Source organism: Notolepis coatsorum (assembly GCF_963971535.1).
Source record: "Notolepis coatsorum genome assembly, chromosome: 5".
Taxonomy (NCBI): Eukaryota; Metazoa; Chordata; class Actinopteri; order Aulopiformes; family Paralepididae; genus Notolepis; species Notolepis coatsorum.
The window spans coordinates 16,676,021-16,703,957 of record NC_140169.1 but is presented as its reverse complement, the minus strand read 5'-3'; the positions used below and the strand labels follow the sequence as shown (position 1 = coordinate 16,703,957).

Below are 27,937 nucleotides of genomic sequence, written 5' to 3'. Positions count from 1 at the left end.
AGCAGGGCTTCCCTTGTCGTGCCCTACAAAGAGCCCTTTCACACACCTGGGCCCTCATTTATCAATTTTTCTTAGAAAGTATTCTATTTTCATACGTAAGCACAGAATTTAGAATGTGTGCACGCACAAAAAAAACGGGATTTATCAACCGTGTGTACACAGGTCCTACGCTCCTCTGCGTTGATAAATACCTCTTTGTTCTACCGTCAATGCTCGTGCATGATTATCCATATAATGGTCATGAAAGTGATGAAACACCCCCCATGGGATGTGAAATAATGGACTGACCCGAGCGGAACTCTGAGAAACTTCACGGGAGATTGTTCACTGAGGCGCTGCCGAACCAAGAAGACACAACGCGTGTTATGGGATAAATAAAAGGCTGACTTGTAAATGGTGATGTCAGATATCAACGGCTCCCTAAGACCATTGCTGCAATTCTGCCTGGACGCGTGTTGCTTTTTAACAGCGGAGGAGTGCAAGAATGTGACAATGTGACCATGTGACCGCGGCAGCGCGAGAGAGCGGCAGTGCGGAAATAGGCTGTCTATTGCCATTCTCTAAGACAAACGCTAACCTTAACCAGCTCCTTAACAGCGCCTAAACGTAACCCTTCTAACCTTAACCAACTCCGAAACAATGCCTAACCTTAACCTTAACCATGCCTAACCTTAACCTTAACCATAGAAAGAATATTGCCATTCTCTAAGACAAACTCTAACCTTAACCAGCTCCTTAACAGCGCCTAAACTTAACCCTTCTAACCTTAACCAACTCCGAAACAATGCCTAACCTTAACCTTAACCTTAACCATGCCTAACCTTAACCGGCGAAAGAATACACGTAAAAAAAAAAAAAAAAAAAATTGATGGGATACGAACTTGTCACCAACAGACCGCAGGATCACAGGACAGCAGCGCTGCCAGGTGAGCTAAGCTTCGAATGAAAATCGTGGCGGATTACGGCTACATAATGCCGCAAGCTCTGCCGCTCCGCTCTGCGGCTGCCGCGCCTGCCGCAGGGCGTGTCGCAGCCAATCAGGGAAAACGCGGAAGCACTCGGCAGCACTCCGCTGTTAATAAGCAATAGGCTGCCTGGACAGCTCAAAATACTAATAAAGACCGTTCGTTGACCACTGTTTGGCGTTGGTGGTTTGATTGATTGATTGATTGATTGAAAAGTTTATTAACAGATTGCAGAATGGGTACAACAATACAGTACAGCTCAATACATACAATTGTTAAGGGGATGCAGACCAGAGAAAGACTTTCGTCTTGTTTACATCAGGGTCCCCCATTTTCAATTCATCATGTGTGTGTCATTATAACCGTGCTGTAATATGAATGCCTTTATTAGTTGTGTTCGATTGGCTATAATATGATTTTTAGAGGCATCTATTTTGAATGAATGAATGAATGAAAACTTTATTTAACAGATTACAGAATGGGTACAATACAGTACGGCTCAATACACACAATTGTTAAGGGGATGCAGACCAGAGAAAGACGTTTGTCTTGTTTACATCAGGGTCCCCCCCATGTTGTTGTCGGTATTAGCCTAATACCGACAACAAAATAGATGCCTCTAAAAATCATATACTATTAGGTAGCCTATATGAATTACATATAATAGCAGCCATAGCCTACATTATGCAACAGTAACTTGCGCATACCAGTGTATGCGACGGACCAGTGTATACCTTACATCATATCATAATCATATTTATATAATAGTTTACTCTATCAGCATACCAGCATGTAATAGGTTCTGAGTGTGTATCTACCTCAACTCCTTATTATTTTGCGCATAGATTGCAGAAATACGGGAACGTTTTGATTTATATTAAAATATATATATTCTCATATTGGCGCATTCTTCCAATTCTCCTCTCACAATATTCACCCTCACTGAACTGAGTCATTTGAAAATGTGATGATTTGTGATGTCAGAGAGACACCGCTGCATGTTAATGTTGAGATACAAGATGAGCTGCACACAGTGGCTGGACCTGGACCTGGAGCCCAGGCTCAAAACGGCTCGAGATCTTGAGGTAGAAAAATGCTGTTTTTGAGGACTTGATTAGAAATACAAAACAATGAATAAAAAAAAATATATATATTACAGAGGTGTTCCATAGACTCACAGGAATTGTGTAAAAGTGCCCAAATAGTGAAAGAAATAGTAAAATAGTTCCCCTTTAAGACACATTATTGCAAGGGTTTTGTAATACACATATACACCCTGGTCTCATTGCAATGCGTTTTTTTATTCTTTCTTATACAGTAGGAAGGGGGAAGAAGAACACTATATCGTGGGTGTTCATATGACTTGTATTCTGCTTACAGCTTCGAAATTCCACTTGTTTCGTTTAAGTAAAGCCTTTTAAATATAATCAAAATGTTCCAGTGTTTCTGCGGTCTGTGCGCAAAATAATAACGAGTGCAGTCAGTCAGTACACCCCGTATATTCCGATAACGCTATATAAACCATGCTGCATTCATTCTGAGAGAAAATACCTATTATTCCAAATGCTATTTATAGGGTTTTGACCATAATTACACTACTGTTGCTATTTTACAATGAACTATAATGAATTATGGTTCATACAGAACATGCCAGTGTTGAAACTAATGCACAGAAGCTTATTTCCTTGTTGTAATAATATATTCTACCAACGGGCGCCAGCTACGCATGGTCCGACCTGTGCTTAAATATACGCACAAAGTCAAGCACAAGTTCAAATTGATAAATCCCACACTTTGCTTAGAAATGATCGTACGCATGGGTTACGCACATATCTGTGCTTACGCCACGTTGATAAATGAGGGCCCTGGACTCTAGCTTTCCTCTGTCCTGCAGGTACGCATAACACTCTGATCCAAAACGGTGCATTCTGGCTAGACTACACTTCTTTCCTGTCAGTGCTGTGTATGGGGTGGTGCCCGTGTGCTTATTGAAGCACTTATTTCTGGTGTAGGCGGCTTCTTGTACCGCATAGTGCCATAGGCTCTTAGGTAAGTTACTGCCTACTGGCTTACACCTAGCCATCTCGAAAAGGGTGCGCCATTCTCTCTCTGCCACTCCGTTCTGGTGTGGGGAGTATGGGCATGACGTCTCGTGTCTTATCCTGTTCTTCCTCAACAGTGATTGAAACTCTCTGTTTGTGAATTCGGTCCCGTTGTCAGACCTCAAACATCGTACTGTTCCATAAGGGGCTATGTCCGCCAGGAATTTTTCCGTGGCCTGGAGTGTGTAACTTTTTGCTTTAAGGAAGTAAACAAACACTGCCCCTGTGCACACGTCTGTAAAAGACTGTACATATCTAAAACCTCCTATGGACTCGCTCCTTACTGGACCGGCAAGGTCTGTGTTGACCAACGCAAGTGGTACTTTTACTTTTTCCGTGGAGTTCCTGTTTCTCGATTGAGTAAACTTCCCCTTTATGCACACGATACATTCTTTATCAGGTCTACGCTTATCGCCTTCAATGTGCATGCCTTCTGTCACCGTTTGCAGTTTCAGTAAATCCTCGTAATTACAATGACCCATAATCTCATGCCACGTCTGAATATCGTGGCTGACGGTTACTTTACACATGTTATTGTCATTACATTCTGTTTTCAGGTAATACATTCTCTGATACACGTCTATGTCAAATTGTATACCGTTGGGCTCTACAAGAACGTTTTTACCTTCCATGAAGGACACTCTGGCTCCGTTCACAGAAGCAGCCATTACAGAGAATAGTCCTTGTGGGAACGATGGCACATAGAGAGCGTTTCTTCAACGTCACTGTACGTCGACGCCCCCCGCTGTCCGTGAGGTATACCCGTGCGTCCCCTCTTCCTCTCGCCAACCCGTGGATGCGCCTTCCGTCTGCCAGCTCCATGCTGTGTCCCTCCGGGCGGAAGGTTCTGTCAAAGTTCTTGAACAGACTCCTGTCGTTGATGACGTGGCACGACGCACCTGTGTCCACGATCAGTCCCCTCCTTTGGGCCTGTTGTAGCTGCGTTGGCCTAGTGACGTACGCCGTCTGCGCCCTGGGGATGAGGTTCTCTCGTTCCGCTACTCTCCAGTCGTCGCCTCGATCCGTCTCACGCCGACCATCGCCGCCATCTTGTCCATGCGCGTGTCGTGCGCCCTGGTCGTGTTTCTTCCTGCACGCTCTGTCTGTGTGCCGCATGGATCTGTGCAAGCCGCACCAGACAGCCCTCGTGCAGTTCCTTTTCCGATGGCCTTTCTCTCCACATCGGCAACACGCCTGCTCCGTCGTGGTCCTGGTCCTCTTCCTTGGTGTCGCTCGGACCTTTAGCGCCCTCTCTCTCGCCTCCGCAGTGGCTGGTTGGGTATCTTCTGAGGCCTCGAAGTTCCTTAGCTTAGCCTTGAACTGTCCCAACGTCATGTTTCAAGTTCAAGTTTCTTTAATAGTTGTCATACAGAAGTACAGAATACTTTTATACAAAATGCTTCTTACTGTTACGCTCCAGAGACTGTGCAAGACAAGATAAGTATGAAATAAAATAACATAGTATAGCATGTAATTTAGAAGTAAAAAATGAGGTCACAGTGTTCAGTATAGACATATGTACAATGTTCGATGCATAATAGATGTAACTGAGTTACCATATAACAATATACTATGCAGTGTACTAATATACAATACTATATAGTGCAAAGCAGAAATGGGATGAGGTACAATTTAGGTACAATTTACAGTAGGTGTACGAGTTGTAGTGCAAATCCTTTATCAATAAATATAAAGTGTGTTTGTGTGATCTAAAGTGTGGAGAGTGGGTGCTGCAGTGTGTTGTTTGTTTAAGTGAGTGTGTGCGTGTGGGTGTGTGTGCTATGTGCAATTGATGGTTGTTGCATAGTGTTTATTGTTCGTTGAGCAGCCTGATGGCCTGGGGATAGAAGCTTCTTCTGAGTCTTTCTGTGCTCGCCTTAAGACTCCGGTATCGCTTGCCTGACCGCAGCAGTTCAAAGAGGCAGTTGTTCGGGTGGCTGGGGTCCTTGATGATTCTCTTCGCCTTCCCCCTGCACCGCTTGTTGTAAATGTTCTGGAGGGTGGGAAGCCCCCCTCCAATTGTGCGTTCGGCTGAACGTGTCACTCTTTGTAGTCTGCTACGGTCTTGTGCAGTGCTATTCCCAAACCAGGAGGTGATGTTGCCAGTCAGGATGCTCTCTATTGTACATGAGTAGAAGTTCCTAAGGATCTTCTGACTGACTTGGAACTTCCTTAGGCGCCTGAGGAAGTAGAGGCGTTGTCGTGCCTTCTTCACAACACTGTCAATGTGTGTGGTCCATGTCAAGTCCTCGGATATGTGGGCTCCGAGGTACTTGAAACTGTTCACTCTCTCAACCGGTGCCCCATCGATGCTGAGGGGGCTGTAGTCCTTGACCCCCGACCTCCTGAAGTCCACAATCATCTCTTTTGTTTTGCTGACGTTCAGGGAGAGGCAGTTCTCCTGACACCGTGTCACCGTGTCCGTTGAACCGTGTGTTACCATGAGTGTGAACGGTTTGTACAGCTCTGGTAGTCCTCTCATCATCATCGCCATCATTTGCCCATCGCTCAGTGCTTCTCCGGCACCCCTCAATGACGTCGTGATTCGCTCCGCTCTGTTGACGTATTCGGTCACAGTCTCGGTTGGTCCCTTCCTCAGGGTCGTCAGTGCTATGTAGAGGGCCATGACTCTGGGTCTTCCTCGCCCGATGAAATGCCCTCTCAGTACCGCCAGGCTTTCTCGGCCTCTGTCTTTAGTGTCGCGGAATATCAGCCGCAGGCTGGTGTCGTCGAGCATCAACGCTAACTCACAGTACGCGCTGGCATTCCGTTGGCCATCCAGGGCTTGCTCTTCGCAGTCAGTTCTCCCATGGGGGCCGTCAGGATCGTCTCCTTCAACCCTGTACCATGCATGTAGCATAGCATGCGCTCTACCCAGAGTTCATAGTTCTCTGCTTTTCCATTGAATGGTGGCCCTTTGTTCCTCCCTCTGGCCGCCACGCGTTCCAAGGTGGGGTTCTCCCCCTCGCCTCCGCCGTGCTCAGCATGCTCCGTCTCCCCCGGTGCCTCCTCCTCGGGGCTCTGCTCACTGCTCTCCGGGCGGGTACGCTTGTGCTCCAGCAGCTCGTCGGCGGGGTCGATGTCCATCATGCCCCGCTTCCTCTTGATGCGCAGGATCATCATGTTGGATTCCATGTTGCTCTTGTTGGCCTAGCGTCTAGCCGCGCGGTGCTCCCGGCGCTAACCTAGCCTATTCTTATTATTTCGCCCCGGCGTTATCTGGGCCCATAACCGGTTAACAGAATTTGGCTATAGGGCGACAATAATGTGGTCAAGAGGCATGGTTTCCAGTCTTTGGCCTTTAACTGGCTTGATGTGTTTATTCACAGAGTGGGAGCATTTACACATGAGTCCTCTCTTACTGAGGGAATGGGGGAAGAGAGAGAAAGGGGGAGGATACACAAATACTTATACTCGTCATCTAGTAGTACCCCAGAGTACCTCCGCCTAGAACGCCCTCCAGTGGACACAGATATACATGCAGTTAGATAGGCACTAGTGTGAACAGTATGCAGTTAGACATTTACTAACAATCCCACACAGAGTCTCTAGCTTCAACAATGGGTAACAGGGAAAAGGGACAAAACGCAGTTAAAATAATAACAAATTAATCAACTAAAATGAACAATCCAGATGAGACTATATATTGAGATGAGACTATTGGACACAGATGATACATACATCACAAAGGTAAGGGAAATAATTAAAACACAAACCAATCAAACAACCAAATAAAATTACAAGGTATGTAATACATGAAGCAGAACAGACAGATTACATGTCAGTTAAGAGGCTGGGTGACAGTTGCAGGTGTGTGTAAACAGTAGTGTGTGTGTGTGTGTGTGTGTGTGTGTGTTGTTGTTAGTTGTTGCTGTTGTAGTAGTAGTAGTAGTAGTGTAGTTGTAGTAGTAGTAGTAGTAGTAGTAGTAGTAGTAGTAGTAGTAGTAGTAGTAGTAGTAGTAGTAGTAGTAGTAGTAGTAATAGCAGTAGTAGTAGTACACACCGCTCTTAAAGAGCACCTACGGGAGGCTGCCATTTGAAACTGGCCACCGTAAATGTCCAAACCCCCCCACACCCACCCCCTCCTAATAGACAGTCTCCTCCCCACCGTATGTATATATTCTCTCCCCACCGTATGTATATTTCTCTCCCACCCACCCACACCCTCCTAATGTACAGTCTCCTCCCCACCGTATGTATATATTCTCTCCCCACCGTATGTATATTTCTCTCCCACCCACCCACACCCTCCTAATGTACAGTCTCCTCCCCACCGTATGTATATATTCTCTCCCCACCGTATGTATATTTCTCTCCCACCCACCCACCCCCTCCAAATGTACAGTCTCCTCCCCACCGTATGTATATTTCTCTCCCACCCACCCACACCCTCCTAATGTACAGTCTCCTCCCCACCGTATGTATATATTCTCTCCCCACCGTATGTATATTTCTCTCCCACCCACCCACCCCCTCCTAATGTACAGTCTCCTCCCCATCATATGTATATACTCTGTCAGGATCTATGGGTAACAGTACTGTAACTGAGGGGTACAATTCCCTGACTGTATTGTTAGATATGATATTTAATACCACTACCTCTTGTACTTTAACTTCTGGCCATCCAGTACATGATATAAGTATGATGAACACTTTCCCACCTGATGAAACGAATCCACACAAATGTACCAAATCGAAGGTTTAATATAGCAAAAGGTATATACAACGTTCACTTAATTACATTTATGATTTGAAATATGAAATATGCACTTTTATGGCAAATGAGTATTCGTAGGTAAATCAACATTGAATGTCCAATCTCTGGTTACGCAGGGAGTAAGTATACAACCTGGAATATTTAGGAAACGATAGCGATGGTACTTAAATGATTATAGCTGGATACACTAAAGGGGGGGGGGGGGTCCCGCTGGTTGTAAGACAGTAGGAGGGGGGGGTTAGAGAAGCCGCTGGCGGTATCCCATCTGGCCGACGGTGTCTTGGGAGAATTCAAAGTCTTGAACACGGTGCCCACAGAACCTCGGTCCGCAGACGAATACAGCTGGACCCTCTGTGGACGGTAGCTGCCGGTCCACAACGGAGAGACGTGAGGCGACCTCACTGGTGTAGAGCGCCGTCTCACCTGGAGTCCTCTCCGGGGGGTAGTTCCAACACTCCGCAGTGTTGGCCTTTATCCATGGAATAATCAAAGCACCCAAAGCATAATCCAAGCCGTGGAAGGCTCGCCGTCGTCCGGGTAGAGTAATCCAATATACAGGTCCGGTCGCCCTGGCCCGGAGCTCCTCGGATGCAAGCACCACTAGGGGTCTGCCCAGCCTGGTTAAGCGTCCAGATAACGTCAGGAACGATGGGGGTACTGATAACTTTAGAACTCTAACCGAACGATGCACCATACATAAATAGACTATTATTAGCTTAATAGAATACGTCCAACTCAACGGTATAGTGCCAAACTATGACTATTCAACTATTAATCTACACGATATCTCAATGCCTATTCTGGGCCAAGTAGGCCTTACTACACCACACGTGCGTCGTGGGGAGGCTTCGCGTCTGTCACTCTGTTGGAGGGTAAAGAACTGGACTAAAAGAAAGTTCTACTTTACTTGCGCCATATATATATGCGCTATGAACAAATAGTACCATTCGTATTTCGCCCGACATATTCCTGCGCGGAACCGGGGCTTGCCACGACATGTTGGGCGGCACGATTGAACTTGGACCTAGGCAACCTGGCGCCAGGTTCTCGTCCAATGGTAGAATGAAACTATTATGGGCTGTTTAGTAGACTAAAGGGATATTCAGTGCATATTGTACAAGGAATATACAGGGGATATCAAACGATATACAAATACAATTAAATATATATATATAAATAAATATATATATTCGGTTTAATCTGATCCTTCACAACAGCCGCCCCCTAATTAGTCCCACCTAATTAGCTAAGCAGAGACAGATTAACCGCACTGTCTACCACTCAAGGTCCGCTGGAAGGGTCAGTCAACTCACAAAGTCATGGGGTCATGGTCATCATCGATAGTATCTGGGAGTCGGGGCAGTTCTATGAGCCTCGCCACGGGACGTGTGTAAGTGCGCCCTTGGACGAGTACTTCAGCTGCTCGGACCTTGCCATCGGCACCGGTGATCACTTTGCTTACGCGGCCAGCCGGCCACATAGCTCTGGGTAGTGACTGGTCAATAATCATGACGACTGTTCCTTCTGTCAAATTGTCTCTCTCTTTTACCCACTTCTGGCGGGTCTGTAGAGACGGTAGGTAGTGAAGTAGGAAGCTGCTCCAAAACTTGTCAGCTAGTACTTGGCTGTACCTCCACATTCTTCGGCCGTTCGCTTCTTCAGGCCTGTACATTGTCTGGGGTAGCGCGGGGTCCAGCCGCCCCATTAGGAGTGTGTTGGGGGTGACTGGGTCGACATCTGCTACATCACTGGAGACGTAACCGAGGGGCTTTGAGTTCAATACTCCCTCGATCTCCGTGAGGACTGTCATTAGGACTTCCTCCGCCACAGTGGACCCCAGGAAGAATAGCCCCAGCACTGCTGTGGCTAATGGGGATCCAAATAAACTTAAACTTAAACAGTCTGGGCCCCAAGTACGGCGTACAGGGCTGTCTTTATAGAACGTACTTCTCGTTCCCAGGTTCCACCGAAGTGGGGTGTGTTCGGGGGATTAAACTGGAAGTCAATCTGGGCTGGAGCGAGGTGGGTCTTAAGTTCTGGGCCCATAGCTTGGAAGCTCTCTCTCAGCTCTCTTTCTCCGCCTTTGAAGTTGGTCCCGTGATCAGACAACAATGTAGACGGTTTTCCTTTCCGTGATGTGAATCTTCGGAAGGCCATAAGGAATGAGTCTGTGCTCATGGTCGGAAGGAGCTCGATGTGTATCGCTCTGGTGGTCATGCATTTGAATACAATACCCCACCGCTTCTCGGTGCCTCTTCCTCTCTTTATATACAACGGGCCAAAGCAGTCCATGCCTGTGGAGTGGAATGGCTTGTCGCCGATTCGGAGGCGACAGGGGGGTAAGTCAGCCATCCGTGGTATGCTGGGCTGCGCGCGCCACTTACGGCAGTCTAGACAGGTTCGCTGGAAGCGCCGTACTGCTTCTCTCCCTTGCAATATCCAATAACGACGTCTGATCTCCGCGAAGACTCTCTCTGCTCCTGCGTGGTGTACATCCTCGTCGTATTTCTTTATGATCAGCTCTGTGACCTTGTGTCGGCTGTTCAAGACGATCGGGTACTTAATGTCATCTGGTAGATCGGGGGCTCTCCGCAGGCGACCACCCACTCTGATGAGATTATGGGCGTCACTCTCTGGTGCCAGGTGAATCAGTCTGCTGTCTGATGGGACGGGGTTTCCTCCCTGTAGACAGTCTAGCTCATCGGGGAACGAGTCTCTCTGGGCTCCTTGTAGTAGAAGAAGTTCTGCTTCTTCGTAGTCAGCTGCTGACATGTCAGTGGTGGACTGAATCTCTGGGTGGTGCCGCAGGAATGTTCTTTGCTGCGCACTCTCTAGGGTAATGCAGTCATCTATGTTGGGGTCTGTGGAGGCGACAGTGCTCAGTCCACAGAACATAGGTTTCTTGTTCTCAGCCTCCTCGTTACTTGCTTCCCGCGGGGTGGGCGTAGGCCAATCTCCTTCCGGGAGCTTGAGGAATTCTGGTCCGTCGCTGTAGATGTTGCGACGGGTTAGGTCATCCAGAGACATTCCCCGGGTGATGACGTCAGCTGGGTTGTGTTTGGTGTCCACATACCGCCAGCTCGCTTCTTCTGTTAACTCTTGAATCTCGGTGACTCTGACTCCCACGAAGACTTTGTATCTGCATGAATCAGACTTGATCCATGTGAGTACTGTCGTGGAATCTGACCACAAGATTGTTCTGTGCACCGGAATGGTGAGTTCACGTTGGATTAACGTGGCTAGGTGCGCTCCTGCTAGGGCTGCGCAGAGCTCTAGACGTGGGATAGATTGTTGCTTACGTGGGGCTATTCTTGAGCGGGCCAGGATGAAAGCAGTGTGTATCTTTCCTCCCTTCTCTTGGGCACGCAGGTAGGCCACCGATCCGTAGGCTCCTTCGGAGGCGTCGCTGAAGACGTGTAGGTCAATCTCGCATGTCTCTGGCCTCACTGTGGATGGGAAGTAGCTGCGGCGTATATTGACGCCTGGGAGTGAGCGGAGTTCCGTCTCCCACTCTCTCCATGTTGAGGCAAGGTGTGCGGGTATTGGGTCGTCCCAGCCCTGGTCCTTGTCCCATAGTGCTCGTACAATCATCTTTGCCCTGGTGGTGTAAGGTAGAATACATCCCAACGGGTCATATTGTCTGGCGAGTGTTCTGTACACACTCCGTCTGGTGGTCGGTATCGCCGTCGACCTTCCCTGCTCTGGAGCCAAGGGTTTGTGTCTATAGTGGAGCGAGTCTGTTTTGAAGTGCCAGACTAGTCCTAGTGTCATTTCTTGGGCTTCTCCCGGGATTGTCGCCATCCAGGTCTCGCTGCTGGCAGCCTTGTCCGCGGGGGAGAGGCTGCGCAATACGTGCGGGTCACTGCTGGCCCACTGCCTGAGATCAAAGCCGCCTTTGATCAGGGAGGCGCGTAACTTGATTAGGAGAGCCTCGGCTTCTTCTTGAGTCGAAACGCTTTGTAAACAGTTGTCCACGTAGAAACTGTTCTTCACACTGTGTTGGACCTCTTCATCTGCTGTTGGGTCCTCTGTGACGTGTTTCTGTAGTGCAAATGTAGCACAGCACGGGCTGCATGTGGTTCCGAAGGGGAGTACTTCCCACTGGTAGATGGCTGGGTTCTCATCTCCGATCTTCTCTCTCCATAGGAACCGCAGCAGAGGCTTGTCCTCCTCTACTAGTCTCACCTGCAAGAACATCCCTTTGATATCCCCGCTGATAGCCACCTTGTCCTGGCGGAAGCGCAGTAGCACGCCTAGTAGGGAGGGGCCGAGTGTGGGGCCGGGCAAGAGCTCTTTATTCAGATTTTGGGATCCGATCTGGTAGCTGCAGTTAAACACAATGCGATCCTTGCCGTTGTGATGGACCTTGTGATGCGGCACGTACCATGATTCGGTCGTCTGATCGGCCTCTTTAATGTCAATCTTTGTTACGTGTCCCGCTGTGATTAGCTTCTCAATCTCAGCGCGGTACACACTCTCTTGAGCGGGGTCTTTGGCTAGGCGCCGCTCCGTGTTCAATAGATAGCGCTCCGTGGCGTCTTTCTTTGCGTGAAAGGTTGGCATTCCCTCTCGCCTCAGGAGTGGAGTTGCGTATCTCATCACTCCGCCGACTGTGACTCTCTTTGTCCCCTGCTCGAGTAGGTTGATGGCGTAAATGTCTTCTTTAGAACGAATATCTTTCTTTTCGTTCTTAAAGGGCATTGTCTCCAGTGTCCATAGCCTCTCGACATGCTGCAGGAGAGTGGTGTCTTCTTCTGTCGTTCTGGAGTGGAAGCAGCTAGTGGCTGCTGTTCGGTTGAGAGATTTAGTGAGGGGGCCTTGTAGGGTCCACCCTAGGCGGGTCTCGACTGCTGCAGGACAGCCTCGGGGGCCTGTATGGACCCGGTCAATCGGGACTATGAGTTCTGCATGGTCGGAGCCTATCAGCAGGGTCGGGGTAGCGCCGTCTATGAGCGGGATAGGTAATTGGCGCAGGTGCACATATTTATCCATCAACTTGGTGACAGGGTAGGTGTACTGCGATAGTCCTATTTCTTGGCTGGTGAAAGCATTTGTAATCTTGTACCGTCGCTCTGGCTGCCCGTTTGCTGCGATGGTGAAGGAGACATTCTCGCCCTTTATCGTCTTTAAATCTCTTCTTATTGTCCGAATCGTCATTTCGTTCTTGCTCCCCCGCAGTCCCAGCTGGGCCGCAGCGGACGCGAGCAGAAGGGTCTTCTCTGACCCGTCATCAAGGACGGCGTAAGTGTCCATGACTTTATCTTGGTAGCTCAATGTCACACGGACTACCTTTAAGAGCACTTGGGCTCCGCTGCTGCTGGCGGAGTTCAGTTCCCACGCTTCCCGATCCCGCACCTCGGGAACCCCGTCTCTCCATCCCACGGCTGTTCGACGGCAATCCCGAGGAGTGTGCCACATTCATCATGCAATGTGAGTTGGTTTTCCGTCATCAACCCAGTCGATTCACTTCTAGAGGAGCCCAAGTGGCCTATATGACAAACTTGCTTTCAGGCCGGGCTGCCCAGTGGGTCACTTCCTCCTGGGCAATGGATGCAGATTTTTGTTTCTCCTATCCAGACTTCGTGGCTGAGCTCCGCAGGGTGTTCCACCATCCAGCCCGTGGTCTGGACCCTGGAGCCCGGTTGGGTACCTTCCGACAGGGGAGCAGCGGGGTAACTGACTACGTCCTGGAGTTTCGACTGGCGGCGGTGGAGAGTGGATGGAACGACCCTGCACTTCGCCTAACCTTCTTGAGGGGGCTCAGTGACGGAGTCAGGGACCAGCTCGCTACCCGGGAGGAGCCTGACTCCCTCGAGGACCTGTTTAGCCTCGCCATCCGCATCGACGGACGCCTCCAGGAGAAAAGGCGTGAGAGGACCCGACTGTTACCTCCTGAGGGACCCTGGACCCCCCGTACTCATGACGTTACTGCTGGTCGCCCTGCCCTCAACACGACTGGTGGTAGCGTACCCTCCCGTTCGGTTCGCGAGGAGGAACCCATGCAGCTGGGACGCTCTCATCTGAGCCAGGCTGAACGTGAGGCGAGGTTCAGGTCCGGTCTCTGCCTCTACTGCGGAAGGGAGGGACACCGAATCGCCAACTGCCCCACCCGGCCAAAAGACCAGGCTCGCCGAGACCCCGGGAAATCCTGGTGAGCCGTTTTTCCCATTCCCAGAGCCGCGCACCACCGGGCCATCTGATGAGCGTCACCCTGGCCTGGGCGGACCAACGAGCCACGGTGGAGGCACTCATCGACTCTGGGGCAGACGAGAATTTCCTCGACTTCGAGTTTGCTACCCGAGCCAACATTCCACTTGAGGACCTTGTGAGGCCTTTGGAGATCTTTGCATTGGACCAACACCGCCTGGCCGACATCTCTCAACGCACCTGCCCAGTCGTGCTGACCATCGCTGGGAACCACGTTGAGAGAATCCAGTTCCTTATCACCCGATCCCCTCTGGTCCCGGTGGTCCTGGGTAGACCCTGGCTCGCGCTGCACAAGCCCCACATCGCCTGGTCCTCCGGTACCATCAAGGGCTGGAGCTCCTCCTGTCACGCCCTGTGTCTGCAGGCGGCGTCCTGTCCCCCGCCCCGGAGGCCCGCTGGTGAGTCGCCTCCGGACTCTTCATCCATACCTCCCGAGTACCACGACCTCTTGGAGATTTTTAGTAAGTCCAGGGCTCAGGCCCTTCCACCCCATCGCCCTTACGACTGCGCCATCGACCTCCGCCAAGGGGCTCCCCTTCCCGGCAGCCGCCTTTACAGTCTGACCGTTCCGGAGAAGAAGGCGATGGATCAGTACATCTCTGAGTCATTGGAAGCAGGACTCATTCGGCCTTCCTCCTCCCTGGTGGCGGCCGGGTTCTTCTTTGTTGGGAAGAAGGACGGGGACCTTCGACCCTGCATCGACTATCGCCAGCTCAACGAGATCACCATCAAGAACAAGTACCCTCTTCCTCTGATGAACTCCACCTTCGAGCCACTCACCCAGGCTACCGTCTTTACCAAACTGGACCTCCGGAGTGCCTACCATCTTGTCCGTATCCGTGAGGGCGATGAATGGAAGACCGCCTTCAAGACCCCCAGGGGCCACTACGAGTACCTGGTGATGCCGTTCGGCCTCACCAACGCCCCGGCGGTATTCCAGGCACTCATGAACGACGTCCTTCGTGACATGCTGGAGGTGTTCGTGGTGGTGTACCTGGACGACATCCTCATCTTCTCCAGGACCCTCAAGGAGCACATCCAGCATGTCCGCCGTGTGCTGGAGCGCCTCCTCCACAATCGGCTCTTCGTCAAGGCGGAGAAGTGCCGTTTCCACTCCGACTCCGTCGACTACCTGGGCTTCATCGTTGAGAAGGGCTTGACCCAAGCGGATCCTCGCAAGATCCAAGCTGTGGAGGATTGGCCTGAACCCACCACTCGGAAGGAGTTACAGAGTTTCCTCGGGTTCGCCAACTTCTACCAAAGGTTCATCCGGAACTACAGTCAGGTGGCGGAGCCACTTACCAGACTGACCTCTCCCGCTCTGCCGTTCGACTGGTCCCCAGCGGCATGTGCTGCGTTCCGCTCCCTCAAGAAGAGGTTCACTTCCGCCCCTATCTTGCTCCACCCTGACCCCAAGAGACAGTTCATTGTAGAGGTGGACGCCTCGGATACTGGACTGGGGGCTGTCTTATCCCAGCGTTCGCCTACGGACCAGAAGGTACATCCTTGCGCCTTCTACTCGCGTCGGTTCCTCCCTGCCGAGAGGAACTACGACACCGGCAATCGGGAGCTGCTGGCGGTCGTGGCTGCGTTGGAGGAGTGGCGTCATTGGCTTGAGGGGGCCGAGGTGCCTTTTACCATCTGGACGGACCACAAGAACCTGATGTTCATCCGGGCTTCCAAGCACCTCAACGGTCGGCAGGCGAGATGGGCCAGTTTCCTCAGCCGGTTCGACTTCTCGCTGACTTTCCGTCCTGGTTCCCGCAACACGAAGGCCGACTCCCTGTCCCGGTTACACTCCAAGGGGGCTCCACCCTCTGAGGACCCGACTCCCATCCTCCCGGAGGCCAGGGTGGTTGGAGCCATCACCTTGGGCATCGAGGGGGTGGTTAGACGTGCCCTACGCTTCCAGCGTGCTCCAAGCAACGTTCCGATTCATCGTCTCTTCGTCCCCGACTCTGTCCGGTCCCGGGTGCTGCTATGGGGCCATACCAGCCGGTTCGCCTGCCACCCGGGCGTCCATCGCACGTTCTCCTTCCTGGCTCGTCGTTTCTGGTGGCCCACCATGCGGAACGACGTCAAGGAGTTCGTATTGGCCTGCGCGGTCTGTGCCCGCAGTAAGGCCTCGCACCAGGCACCCTCCGGGCTTTTACAGCCACTTCCCGTTCCTAGCCGTCCTTGGTCACATGTGGCGCTAGACTTCGTCACAGGTCTTCCCTCCTCCCAGGGGAACACTTGCCTTCTGACCGTGGTGGATCGATTCAGCAAGGGGGTTCACCTCGTGGCCCTTTCCAAGCTTCCCTCGGCGGCCGAGACGGCGGACCTCATGACTCACCACGTGTTCCGCCTTCATGGTTTTCCCCAGGACATCGTCTCTGACCGGGGGCCCCAGTTCACCTCCCAGGTATGGCGGGCTTTTTGCAAGGGATTGGGGGCGACGGTCAGTCTTTCCTCTGGTTATCATCCCCAGACTAACGGACAAACGGAGAGGATGAACCAGAGCGTGGAGTCTGCTCTTCGGTTTGTGGCAGCCGAGAGACCAGCTTCCTGGAGCCGTTTCCTTCCCTGGGTTGAGTACTCCATCAATTCCATGGTCAGTTCCGCCACCGGCCTCTCACCATTTGAAGTTTCCCTGGGCTACCAACCCCCTCTTTTCCACGCACAGGAGACGGAAGTGGCAGTTCCCTCCGTGCAGGTCCACCTCGACCGCTGCCGACGGGTCTGGGAGATCACCAGGACCGCGCTGCTCCGGGTTCCTGCGCCGATTTACCACCCTGGGCAGAGGGTGTGGCTCTCCGCGAAGGACCTCCCGCTTCGGTCCTCGGCCAAGAAGCTTAACCCCCGTTTCGTCTGACCTTTCGAGGTCCTGAAGGTACTCAGTCCGGCGGCCCTGCGTCTGAAACTTCCTGCGTCCATGCACATTCACCCCGTTTTCCATGTCTCCCGGGTTAAGCCCGTCTCCCTCAGTCCCCTGATGCCTCCAGCTCCTGATCCTCCGCCTCCCGAGATGGTGGATGGTCACCCCCAGTGGCAGGTCCGCCGGTTGATGGGCGTTCGACGGCGGGGTCGGGGGTTCCAGTACCTAGTGGACTGGGAGGGTTACGGCCCTGAGGAGCGGAGCTGGGTCTCCCGACAGCTCATCGTGGATCCCGGCTTGATCACTGACTTCCATCGTGCCCATCCTGACGAGCCGGGTCGGCCTGGTCGCCGGGTGGCTCCCGTGGAGGGGGGGGTACTGTGACGTTTTTGTCCGTTGCTCACCTACTCGCTCTGTTCCTTTAAGCCTACTCGCTCTGTTCTTTTAATTTTCTGGTAATCAATTGCATTCCCCTATTCACACGCTTCTTCCCATAGACGCTGTTTGATTGGTGCTTCCCCAACCACACGCTTGTCAATCTCATCCCGTAGCTGTCACAGCTTGTCAATTAAGCATTCCTTTGATTATTTATACCCCGTTTCCCCATTCAAGTTTTGTTGGATCGTTTTGATATTTCATTAGCATTCGCCGTTCCTTCCTTGCCTGCTGTTTTTCCCTGTGCTTTGCCTCCAGGATATTCAAGCAGTATTCCGCTTGGACAACCAGTTCCCCGTGGCGACGCGCTCGCCCCTTTTGATCCTACTCTCTTTACGCACAGCGCCTGGGTGAGTTTTATGACTGTCTTTGCTCCTATTCGTTTTTCGTGTGTTTAAAGACACTGAAGATATCCTGCTTTTTATCAGACTGTCACTCACCCAGTGTCAGCTTTTTTGGATTGTTCATTGGGATAATATTTGGCCTTAACATCGCTCTCTGTGTGTATTCACACCGAAGATATTATCACTTGGAATTGTATTGGGACTTCGCTCACTGTGTGTATTCACACCGAAGATATTGTCACTTGGATAATTATTGGGACTTCGCTCACAGTGTTTATTTGCACCGAAGATTCAATCACGTGGATTTGTGTTTGGGACGTTACTCACAGTGTGTATATACACCGAAGATTCAGTCACTTGGATTACTCTGTTTTTGGGACAAGTCACTTCTCATGTCACCTGCTTTGTTCCCAACTGTACTCTGAGCTAACCCGCTCCCTCTCTCCCTCTCGGTCCCGTTTACCACCTCGGAGATCTGCCGAGAGAAATCTGCAGAGCGGCTCTGACGTCACCATCTGCTTCCCCAGACGAACCATCCCGGGAGAAGCTGCAGAGCAGCAACATTCATCTATGCTTGTATCCCAGTCTTTGTTTGTTCTCTACCAAGTTTATGCTGTTTATTTAGTGTAAATAAACAAGCCCTTGTTTTTGGCAACTCTGAATCAACTCTCTTGTGTCGTTGCGTTTGGGGTCGGTGTCAAACCATAACACTAATGGGGATAAATAAACAAACAAATAAACATTGTTTTTCATATTATGATCTAACATCTTATTGGGCCTCTTGCTTGATTATCACTAATACACATCCTTTTAACTTTAGCGACTCATGATAGTAGTAGTAGTAGTTGTGTATGTACTTGTGTAAGTGTATCTATGTGTTGAGCAGTAGATGACACAATCCAACTGTATCATCATGTTTCATTCCAGGTGTCATTGGTCAGACGGGGCCTGCCGGGGCCGAGGGCCCCATGGGAGAGAAGGGGGACACAGGCACCCAGGGACCCCCTGGAGAGCAAGGACCACCTGGTCTCTCAGGTAGGATTATTATTATGATTATTATACTAGTTGTTTTTAAGATGTGAAGCACCTCATAGACAAGCAATATTACTCACTCACTCACTCACTCACTCACTCACTCACTCACTCACTCACTCACTCACTCACTCACTCACTCACTCACTCACTCACTCACTCACTCACTCACTCACTCACTCACTCACCCACTCACTGGTTCACTTAGTCACTGGCTCACTCGCTCACTCTCATTAATTGTTAATAATAATAATAATAATAATAATAATAATAATAATAATAATAATAATAATAATAATAATAATAATAATAATAATAATAATAATAATAATAATAATAATAATAATAATAATAATAATAATAATAAAAATTCATTACATTTATATAGCGCTTTTCTCAGACTCAAAGCGCTCCCCACAATGTATGGTGGAAATTGCCTCCTTCACCACCACTGGTAGCACCCAACCTTTGGCTACACAGGCTCAATGGCTGCCATACACTGGCACCAGGCACACATCACACTACACAATGGCTGAACAGCTCAGGAGACAGGGATTGATATCAGCCAATTAAGGGGAAGGGATGATTAGGTGGCCTTGATGTCAGAGACCTGATTGGGAACCCGTCGGGGAACCCCCTACTCTTTGCGATAGGCACCCTGGGTTTTTTAACGACCAAATTCAGTCAGGACCTCACTTTAGCATCTCATCCGAAGGACGGCACTCGCAGCTGTATGGTGTCCCTATCACCGTAACAGGGGCAATGTTACTGACAAGTCCAGTGCTCCCTGCTGGACAACAACACCACTTTTGGACAACGGCCTTGACCGGGGCTCGAACCGGTGATCTTCCGATCATGAGTCCGGAGCTCTATTCATGTACCCACGCTGCCGGACATTGTTCAACTCCACCCTCCGCTCTGCCTCCATCTGCATGCTAGTGAAGTTACAAATAGTCTGTGACTTTGTAAACGACAAAGGCAAATTACCAATTCACGGCAAGAAAGTAGGTACGCTGGATACAGGTTGAAATGTAATGGTTTTCAGATTTCTCCAGTTGATTTATTCAGCATAGCAGTCGTGGTAGAATCGGTTCACAGGATATAAAGAATCTCTCAGTGACACACACAGCTCGATCTCCTGTCGTATGTGTCCTAATGTCGAGACAGTTCGGTATATAAGCATTTTCTCGACCCCCGTACCTAGTACCGGAGTCGACTGGCCCACATACTGTAACATAATCACAATACATTTCTTTGATAACAAAATAATGACTTTCGTCCCAGACATTAACATGGTAATTCAATCAGTCTGGCTCGGTGTAGGGGGTGATCTAGTCCAACCAGTGTGTGAATGTGTAGTTGTGATCTCAATCTCAGGAGGGTCAAACACAACCATGTACTTCACTATAATGTACATGTACCTTATGTGACAAATGAAACAAAACTAAAAACACACACAAACACCTCTTTGCAGTTAGGGGTTAGGTGTGAAGTTGGGAGCAGCCTTAACCAAACTAGATTTAACCAGACGACCGCTCTGCCTCCTGTTTAAAGCTAATAATGATGTCTGCAGGTAAGTGGTTGCCATGGTAACTAAGGACTATGTCCTGGCAGAAACTAGTGGAAGTGTGTGTAGAAAGGGTGAGGTCTCGTGAGTCTTACTGGCTGCCGTTATCAAGATGGCTTCTCTTGAGAGAGACTTTGGTTTAAAACGGTTTCAATGTTTCAGGTCCATCTGGGGCCAACGGAACTATGGGCCATCCTGGACCGGCTGGTAAGTCCTAGTAATTGTGTGTGTGTGCGTGCGTGCATGCGTGAGTGCGTGTGCGTACACGTGCATATGTGTGCTTGCCTGTGTGTGTGAGTGTGTGTGTGCTTGCCTGTGTGTGTGTGTGAGTGCGTGTGTGCATACATTTAGAGAACAAGGAACATACACTGCTCACATTTAACATTAAAGGGATCGTTTATTTTATATTTTTTCCTTAAGTCATATGAAATACTTGCCTGTAGTGTAGTCGATGCATAAACATTAGCTTACTTACCGAGTACCATGGTCTGAGTTCTAGGGCCCGTTCCAAACAGACACGTCATGGGCACTGCACTATACTTACTTTAGGACTGTGAGAAGGCTACTATATCAGAGCCACACAGTATGTGAAATTGGTTTAAAGAAATACAAACAAGTCAGAGTGTTTTTTTCCCCTATAGAGGAATGATAATAGGTTCAGCCAGACCTCTCTCCAGCACTAACATAGTGTGGAGAGAGGTATGGCAATGCGAGGCTAGGGTTGAAATGACACAGAGAGCACCCAGAGGAATATTTTGAGTACATGGGTGCATTTCCTGTTTCAGAACTGATAACACTGTCTAGAATAAAGCACTATATATTATATATCATTAGATATAAAAACTTAAACATTCTGTAGGTCTGAAAAATCACCACTTGCTAGTTCATCGTCAGTGTAGCAGCTCCACTTTATACCTGATACCAAATACTTGTGTTCAGTCGATGAAAAGAGAAAAGAGAGTTCTGTATACTTCTATAATTTCAGATGATGCTTTATTTCAAAATAGGTTCAGTTGACAAAAGTTAAGTCACGCTTGGCTCCAGTCCTTCTAACACACACACAATGTCAGTTCATCAAGTAGAAGAGCAAAAGCAAGAGCAGGAGCAAAGAGAGGCCCTCTCTCTGAAATAACTGTTCTTATATACTAACTAGAATATAACCACTCCTATTCTCTACTGATTGGTCTAATTACTAATACTTCCCTGTATTTTTGTCCACTCAGGGCTCACGTCCAGCCTTCTCTAATTTGCATCTAATTACATTTGAACCAACTAACGTTAGGTTATGGCTATAACCAAGTTCTGTTAGTTAGGGGTGACGCTTGGCATCACTACTGCACTAGGGCGGGCCATACTTTTTTTTTTTTGAAAAATCAATCGAGTGGGGTGTCTAAAATATGTGTTTTTTTGTGGGGAATTCAAATATGGGATTATTTTTCTAATCGGATAACACCTACCTACATCATTTTGGATTTCAAAATGGCCGATTTGACCATTTTTCACCCCTTGGCCATACATGGATGCCAACATGTATCTGAAGGAAATCCTAACATGCAAGGTGTCTAAATGATGTGTTTCTTAATGGGGAATTCAAATATGAGGTCATTTTTGGGATAGGATAAATATAACCTGCATAATTTTGGATTTCAAAATGGCTGATTTTACCATTTGAACCCATTGGTATTGTATTACAAAATTGCAAAGATAAAAAATATATGGGATATCATTTATAATGACAAAGCCATCAAATGTATTAACAATTGAACTGTATATAACTGGATACAACTCCAAAGATCAATAATAATAATACTAACAATAATAAATTGTATTTGTAATGCACACAAACACCTAAGTGCTAAATCTCGATCTCCTGACTTCTTGAACTTTGCCAGGTTCCAATATCTTGATTGGACTCATTCTTGGATGGCAAGATCTCCTACTGTACTGCTTTAGCCACCAACCTACAAACACAAACTTAAAGTCAACGTCAGCCATAAATAGGTGAGCTCTTTCCAGAACTACTCAGCAGAAACCTCTGTAACCATTTTAACAAACGTCTCAATGTATTGAGAAAATCCATGGGGCTCCATCAATCCTCTATCTTCTTAAAACATTGGAAAGGCAGGGGATGGAGCCCCATGGATTTTCTCAATACATTGAGACGTTTGTTTAAATGGTTACAGAGGTTTCTGTTGAGTAGTTCTGGAAAGAGCTCACCTATTTATGGCTGACGTTGACTTTAAGTTTGTGTTTGTAGGTTGGTGGCTAAAGCAGTACAGTAGGAGATCTTGCCATCCAAGAATGAGTCCAATCAAGATATTGGAACCTGGCAAAGTTCAAGAAGTCAGGAGATCGAGATTTAGCACTTAGGTGTTTGTGTGCATTACAAATACAATTTATTATTGTTAGTATTATTATTATTGATCTTTGGAGTTGTATCCAGTTATATACAGTTCACTTGTTAATACATTTGATGGCTTTGTCATTATAAATGATTTCCCATATATTTTTTGTCTTTGCAATTTTGTAATACAATACCAATGGGTTCAAATGGTAAAATCAGCCATTTTGAAATCCAAAATTATGCAGGTTATATTTATCCTATCCCAAAGATTACCTCATATTTGAATTCCCCATTAAGAAACACATCATTTAGACACCTTGCATGTTAGGATTTCCTTCAGATTCATGTTGGCATCCATGTATGGCCAAGGGGTGAAAAATGGTAAAATCGGCCATTTTGAAATCCAAAATGATGTAGGTTAGAGTTATCCTATCCCAAAAATGAACTCACATTTGAATTCCCCATTAAGAAACACATCATTTAGATACCTTGCATGTTAGGATTTCCTTCAGATTCATGTTGGCATCCATGCATGGCCAAGGGGTGAAAAATGGTCAAATCGGCCATTTTGAAATCCAAAACAATGTAGGTAGGAGTTATCCGATTAGAAAAAGAATCCCATATTTGAATTCCCCACAAAAAAACACATATTTTAGACACCCCACTCGATTGATTTTCCAAAAAAATAAAAGTATGGCCCGCCCTACTACTGCACTCCCTCGCGTACGTGCACGCGTACTGAATAAACTTCCACAAATATACCTTTAATACCAGTATTAGTCTGACCACACCCCTCATCAGCTTACCTTCATAAGCAGGTGTGTGGTCACCTGCTCTCCTCCTACCCAAGCTTTCACCACAAGGTGAGGTCAAGGGCTGCAGCGGCCGTCTGATGCCAAGCGTCACCCCTAACTAACAGAACTTGGTTATAGCCATAACCTAACGTTCTGTTCCGTTAGGGGCTCTGCTTGGCATCACTACTGCACAAAGGGAGGCCAAGCGGAGCCGCTGGCTGACAAATACACCCCGCTGACAGCCCCCCACAACCATCAGAACAGGGAGGGCCGAGCCCCCCCGACCCCCCCTAATGGAGGGCATCCCCCCTATTAGGGGCTTCACGGGAGGGCGACGGACCCGACCGTGCGAAGAGGCACTCAAGCAGCCCAACGCACAGGGTGAGCAGACCGTGGCTTGACCCCACGACTACACCCACGCACAACCCGCATGCCACCCGGGAACGAACGTAGGAAACAACCTCGTCACTGGCCCCAGAATCACGGGGTCAAGGGCAAACCCAACCCCGTGGCAAGGCCGTAGCAGCGGAGCGCGAAGGAAGACCCAGACCCACCAAAAGGACTGGACTCCCTGGAATGGGGGCCCGGAGAAGTCCATGATGCCAGCATCAAGACCCCACCAGGTGGGCACCTAGTGACCCCGCCCCCCACATCGCCAGCGCATTCGGACAAAGGCCCCTCAGCCGAGCGGGCCCTGTCCTCCCCAACAGCACACCGCCTGAAACACAGGCCCTGCAACAGGCAGACAGCATGGTCATAACACACAAGAGTTAACCAAGGAAGCAGGCAGCGCACCAGGGAAAAAGACCAGGCAACAGGCTGTCAACCCAAGCCTGGAAACTGCGGACGAGGCAGGCGCCAGAAAGGACAGCTGAAAACAGCCGCCCCGGCGGAAGGGGCGTAAACTGGCGTTGTCGCATAACTAAGCCTTTAAACAGCATGTCAGAAGTGGGATCCTTAGACCACTCGACCCCTGACAGCTGCCCACAGAAAAAACCCATACGATCGGCAGACGTCATGAACGTGCAGGGGCACCCTCAACCGGAGAACCGGGAGTTGACACTGCAGCAACACACCAGAGAACCAACCACCCAGGCATTACCCCATGCAATGGTTGGTCCCATAACCCCTCAGGAAAGAAACCCCAAAACACATCTGCGGCACCGCCGCAGCCCGCGTTCTGGTTTCCAACAGGGCTATCCCGGGCCTACGGGTCAACGAGCATCACCCCGGACCGGGCCCGGTGATACGGGGAGCACAGGGTCCCCCGAGGAGGTAAAAACCACCCCAACAGGCCCCTCAGCGCCAAACGCAAGAGAAGAGCGTAAAAATGGAAGACCAGCCCCAGCACCCCGCACTCGGTATTCCCAGGAGGTCACCCAACCAAGTACCAACCAAGACCAACCCGCACAGCGGCCGAGATCCGACGAGATCGGACGCGTACAGGTCGGCACGGCATCACCCGTATAAACCGGGCGCAGCAGGCCTGTGAGCCCTGCGCCCAACCTCGACATCTTTAAGACACCAGCCCATGGAAGGCGTCGCCATAGCAACAATGCTACAACGGGCGGGGAAAACCTACCGGATCCTGTCATGTAACAGGAGTCGGTAGAATACCCCTCCCCCCCCCCCCCCCCCCCCCCCCCTGTCAAGCACTGGCTTGGCCCTGACTGGCTCAGCAGAAAAGATCAAAAATCCCCTAAACCAATCAAGTGGGGAAGGAGGGGTTTATTCGACACCCCCTCCCGAAAACACACCCTTTATCCCTACACACAGAAAAACAACCGTAGCCATCTTGAAAAACAAAGCATAGCGAAGCTAATACAATGCCCGCTACCCACAAAAAGTGTAAAAGGTTTTACAACAAAACACAAGTCGCCTGTGCGTGAATCCTATACCCGTTGCCTATGTCATACATAGGAAAAAACGCTGAACGAGAGTAAGCGGCTATGCCGTGAAATGTGTGCGTACGAGTATTACTGCAACTAAACAACACAGCATTGTGAAAACACATATACTTAGTCAAAGCAATGGAATAACACCAGTTCTAGCTGCATGTGGAGCATCAAGCTAAATAGAACCTATTACCGAGTGTACGTTGCAGACCTTGCTTAACCTCGTAATCACAACACAACTCACCCCACAACGTAAAAAAGGGCAGATTCATATATACACAGCCCCACCATATGATTTGTTTGAAGAAACACACAGTTTGTTCGGCCAAAACACAGTCCCCCTCCGTCGGGGAACTTTTTTTATTATTACTAATTAAATAATGTCAAGGCACAAAATCACAGAGGGGCCGGGGAGGGTGTAGGAGAGGGGACACAGAGGGGAAAAAGTCACTCCTAACGGCGTCTGCCACCTCGCGCCGCTCGAGTCTTGCCACCCCGGGGAGCCCCGGAGGGACGGTAGGTTACAGTCTGCTGGACACAACGTTCCCTACCGTCTCCTCCGGTCTGGGATGGGCCGGCAGTGGCAGAAGCGCCGTTTCGTCCCCTGGCCCTCTTGGCAGGGCCAGCAGCGGCGGCGGAGGCAGTGGTAGCAGCGACGGAGACAGCTCGACGTCGCGGAAGCCTTCTGCCTCCACCGGCAAGGACGGGAGGCGGAAAATGGGGTTGGAGGATGGATCTCTCCTCTGCCATCTCTCTGCACGTTGAGGTCATCAACCGCAGGGCCTTCCCGAACAGGCCAGCGTCGGAGAGGGCGGCCGTCAGAAGAGGAGCTCTCTTCCTCTCTGGCACACGGGCCTGCTCCAGCCAAATGTGACGCTGGCCCAGGGTGGCCAGGGCGCGCACTTTCCCCATGGCTATGGCCAGCACCTGGGAAAGATGCAGGACAGCTCCCGCAGCCTGGGTGATCTGATCGCATTTCACCTCGGTCAGATCCGTGCCGCCCGTCATTATCCCCGATACAAATCTAGCCAGGTGGGCGATGTTAGACGCCGCAGCCAGCGATTGTGTACCAGCGATAAATGACTGGTCACCCCAATAAGCCAATCGCCTAGCCGATTTCCCCTGGAGGACCGGCTTGCACAGTGGCTCCCACACCATATCCGGACAGAGGAGCGCGGCCATCGGACTGTCAAGCCGAGGCACGCCCTCCCCCATACCTTTGACCAACCCTGCTACCTGCGTAACTGGTACGTAGGTAGGAGTTAGTCCCATGATGTTGGCCACCGCCTGACCCCGACGAACATAGGCCCCCATCGATGGGAAAAATGGGTAGACAATGTCCACCCCTCTCACTGGGGGACGCTGCCAGGGATGGCCTATGAGGTCATCAGGGACAGGTGCAGGCAATGGCAGCGGCAGCGGCACACCGTTTGCGGCGGCGGCTACCGCCATGAGCTCGGGAAACAAGGCCCGCAGTTCCCCCTGCGAACCTTCCTCCACCGACCCCGCATCCCTCACATACAGCAGGCTGCGACTGGTCAAGGAGCCACAATCCGATGCGGCCGACAATAGGGCATCCTGCCGCTGAGGCCAAGGTGGTTCCTCGACATCCCCGAACAGGGCGCCCCATGGAGCCATTTCCCCCCCCTCCGGGGTCTCCTGAGGAGGGATACTCTCCTCCACGGGGCCTTCAAACAAAAATCCGTCCGCCTCGTCCATGAAGTCCTCAGTCTCCATCGGAAATCCCGAGCCGGACGCATCTTCGCTGGTCTCCAGCAGCTCCCCAAACCCAGGCCGTTCGCGTCTGCACGCCACCATCTTGCGACGCGAGCGAGCAGACGCGAAAAGTTTGCGTCGCAAATCCTCCGGCTCCAGAACAACCCCCCGTTCACCAACGGGCGATTCCCCAGAACCAGAGGAACCAGAGTCGAGATCAGGCCATCGCCGGAGCGACGGCACCGACCCCTCGGCTCTTCGGTGAGGAAAACTATCCACCGGCAGTCTCCCGGGCTGGGTCGGCAACCACGAGAGTGGCAACAGCCCAGCACCGAGGCGCACAACGGAGGTGGGAATGGAGAACCGGTGGTGAAGAGTAGGTCTAGCGGGTCTACTCTCCGCGGAATACATTATGACCCAAACCTTTTCTTGTACAACGAATGTGAGAGAAGAAAAGATTAAGCACAATGTAAACCAGTCACAACTCTTTTCAACTAACAACACGTCAAGTGGGGTACTACCGAGGCACTTCCTTGTGGTGAAAGCGAGAAGGAGGAGAGCAGGTGACCACACACCTGCTTATGAAGGTAAGCTGATGAGGGGTGTGTTCAGACTAATACTGGTATTAAAGGTATATTTGTGGAAGTTTATTCAGTACGCGTGCACGTACGCGAGGGAGTGCAGTAGTGATGCCAAGCAGAGCCCCTAACGGAACAGAACTATACTGAGCTAACTTACCTCTTGTTAAGGTAACTTACCTCAGCTCGGAACTAGGCAGAATCTGCATATGGCTCGCTGATAACAAACTATCATTACACATGGGCAAAACAGAGTCCATTCTCTTCGGTTCAAATAACAAACTCAGCAAGACCGACGGCTTCTCAGTTACAGTGGGTGACAATATTGTAACAAGGAAAGATGAAATTACCTACCTGGGTTCCATCCTAGAGGCTAATCTCTCC

At 50.0% G+C, this 27,937-nt stretch overlaps 1 protein-coding gene across 1 annotated transcript in view; it reads left to right on the top strand.

Moving 5' to 3' along the window:
• The window catches only part of marco (macrophage receptor with collagenous structure), a 99,629-nt gene that overhangs the window by 29,891 nt on the left and 41,801 nt on the right, over window positions 1-27,937 (top strand). Inside the window, exons 7-8 of the mRNA XM_084314799.1 lie at window positions 18,555-18,662; window positions 20,389-20,433. Coding sequence (XP_084170925.1) covers window positions 18,555-18,662; window positions 20,389-20,433 — 153 coding nt within the window. The remainder of the gene's footprint in view (window positions 1-18,554; window positions 18,663-20,388; window positions 20,434-27,937) is intronic.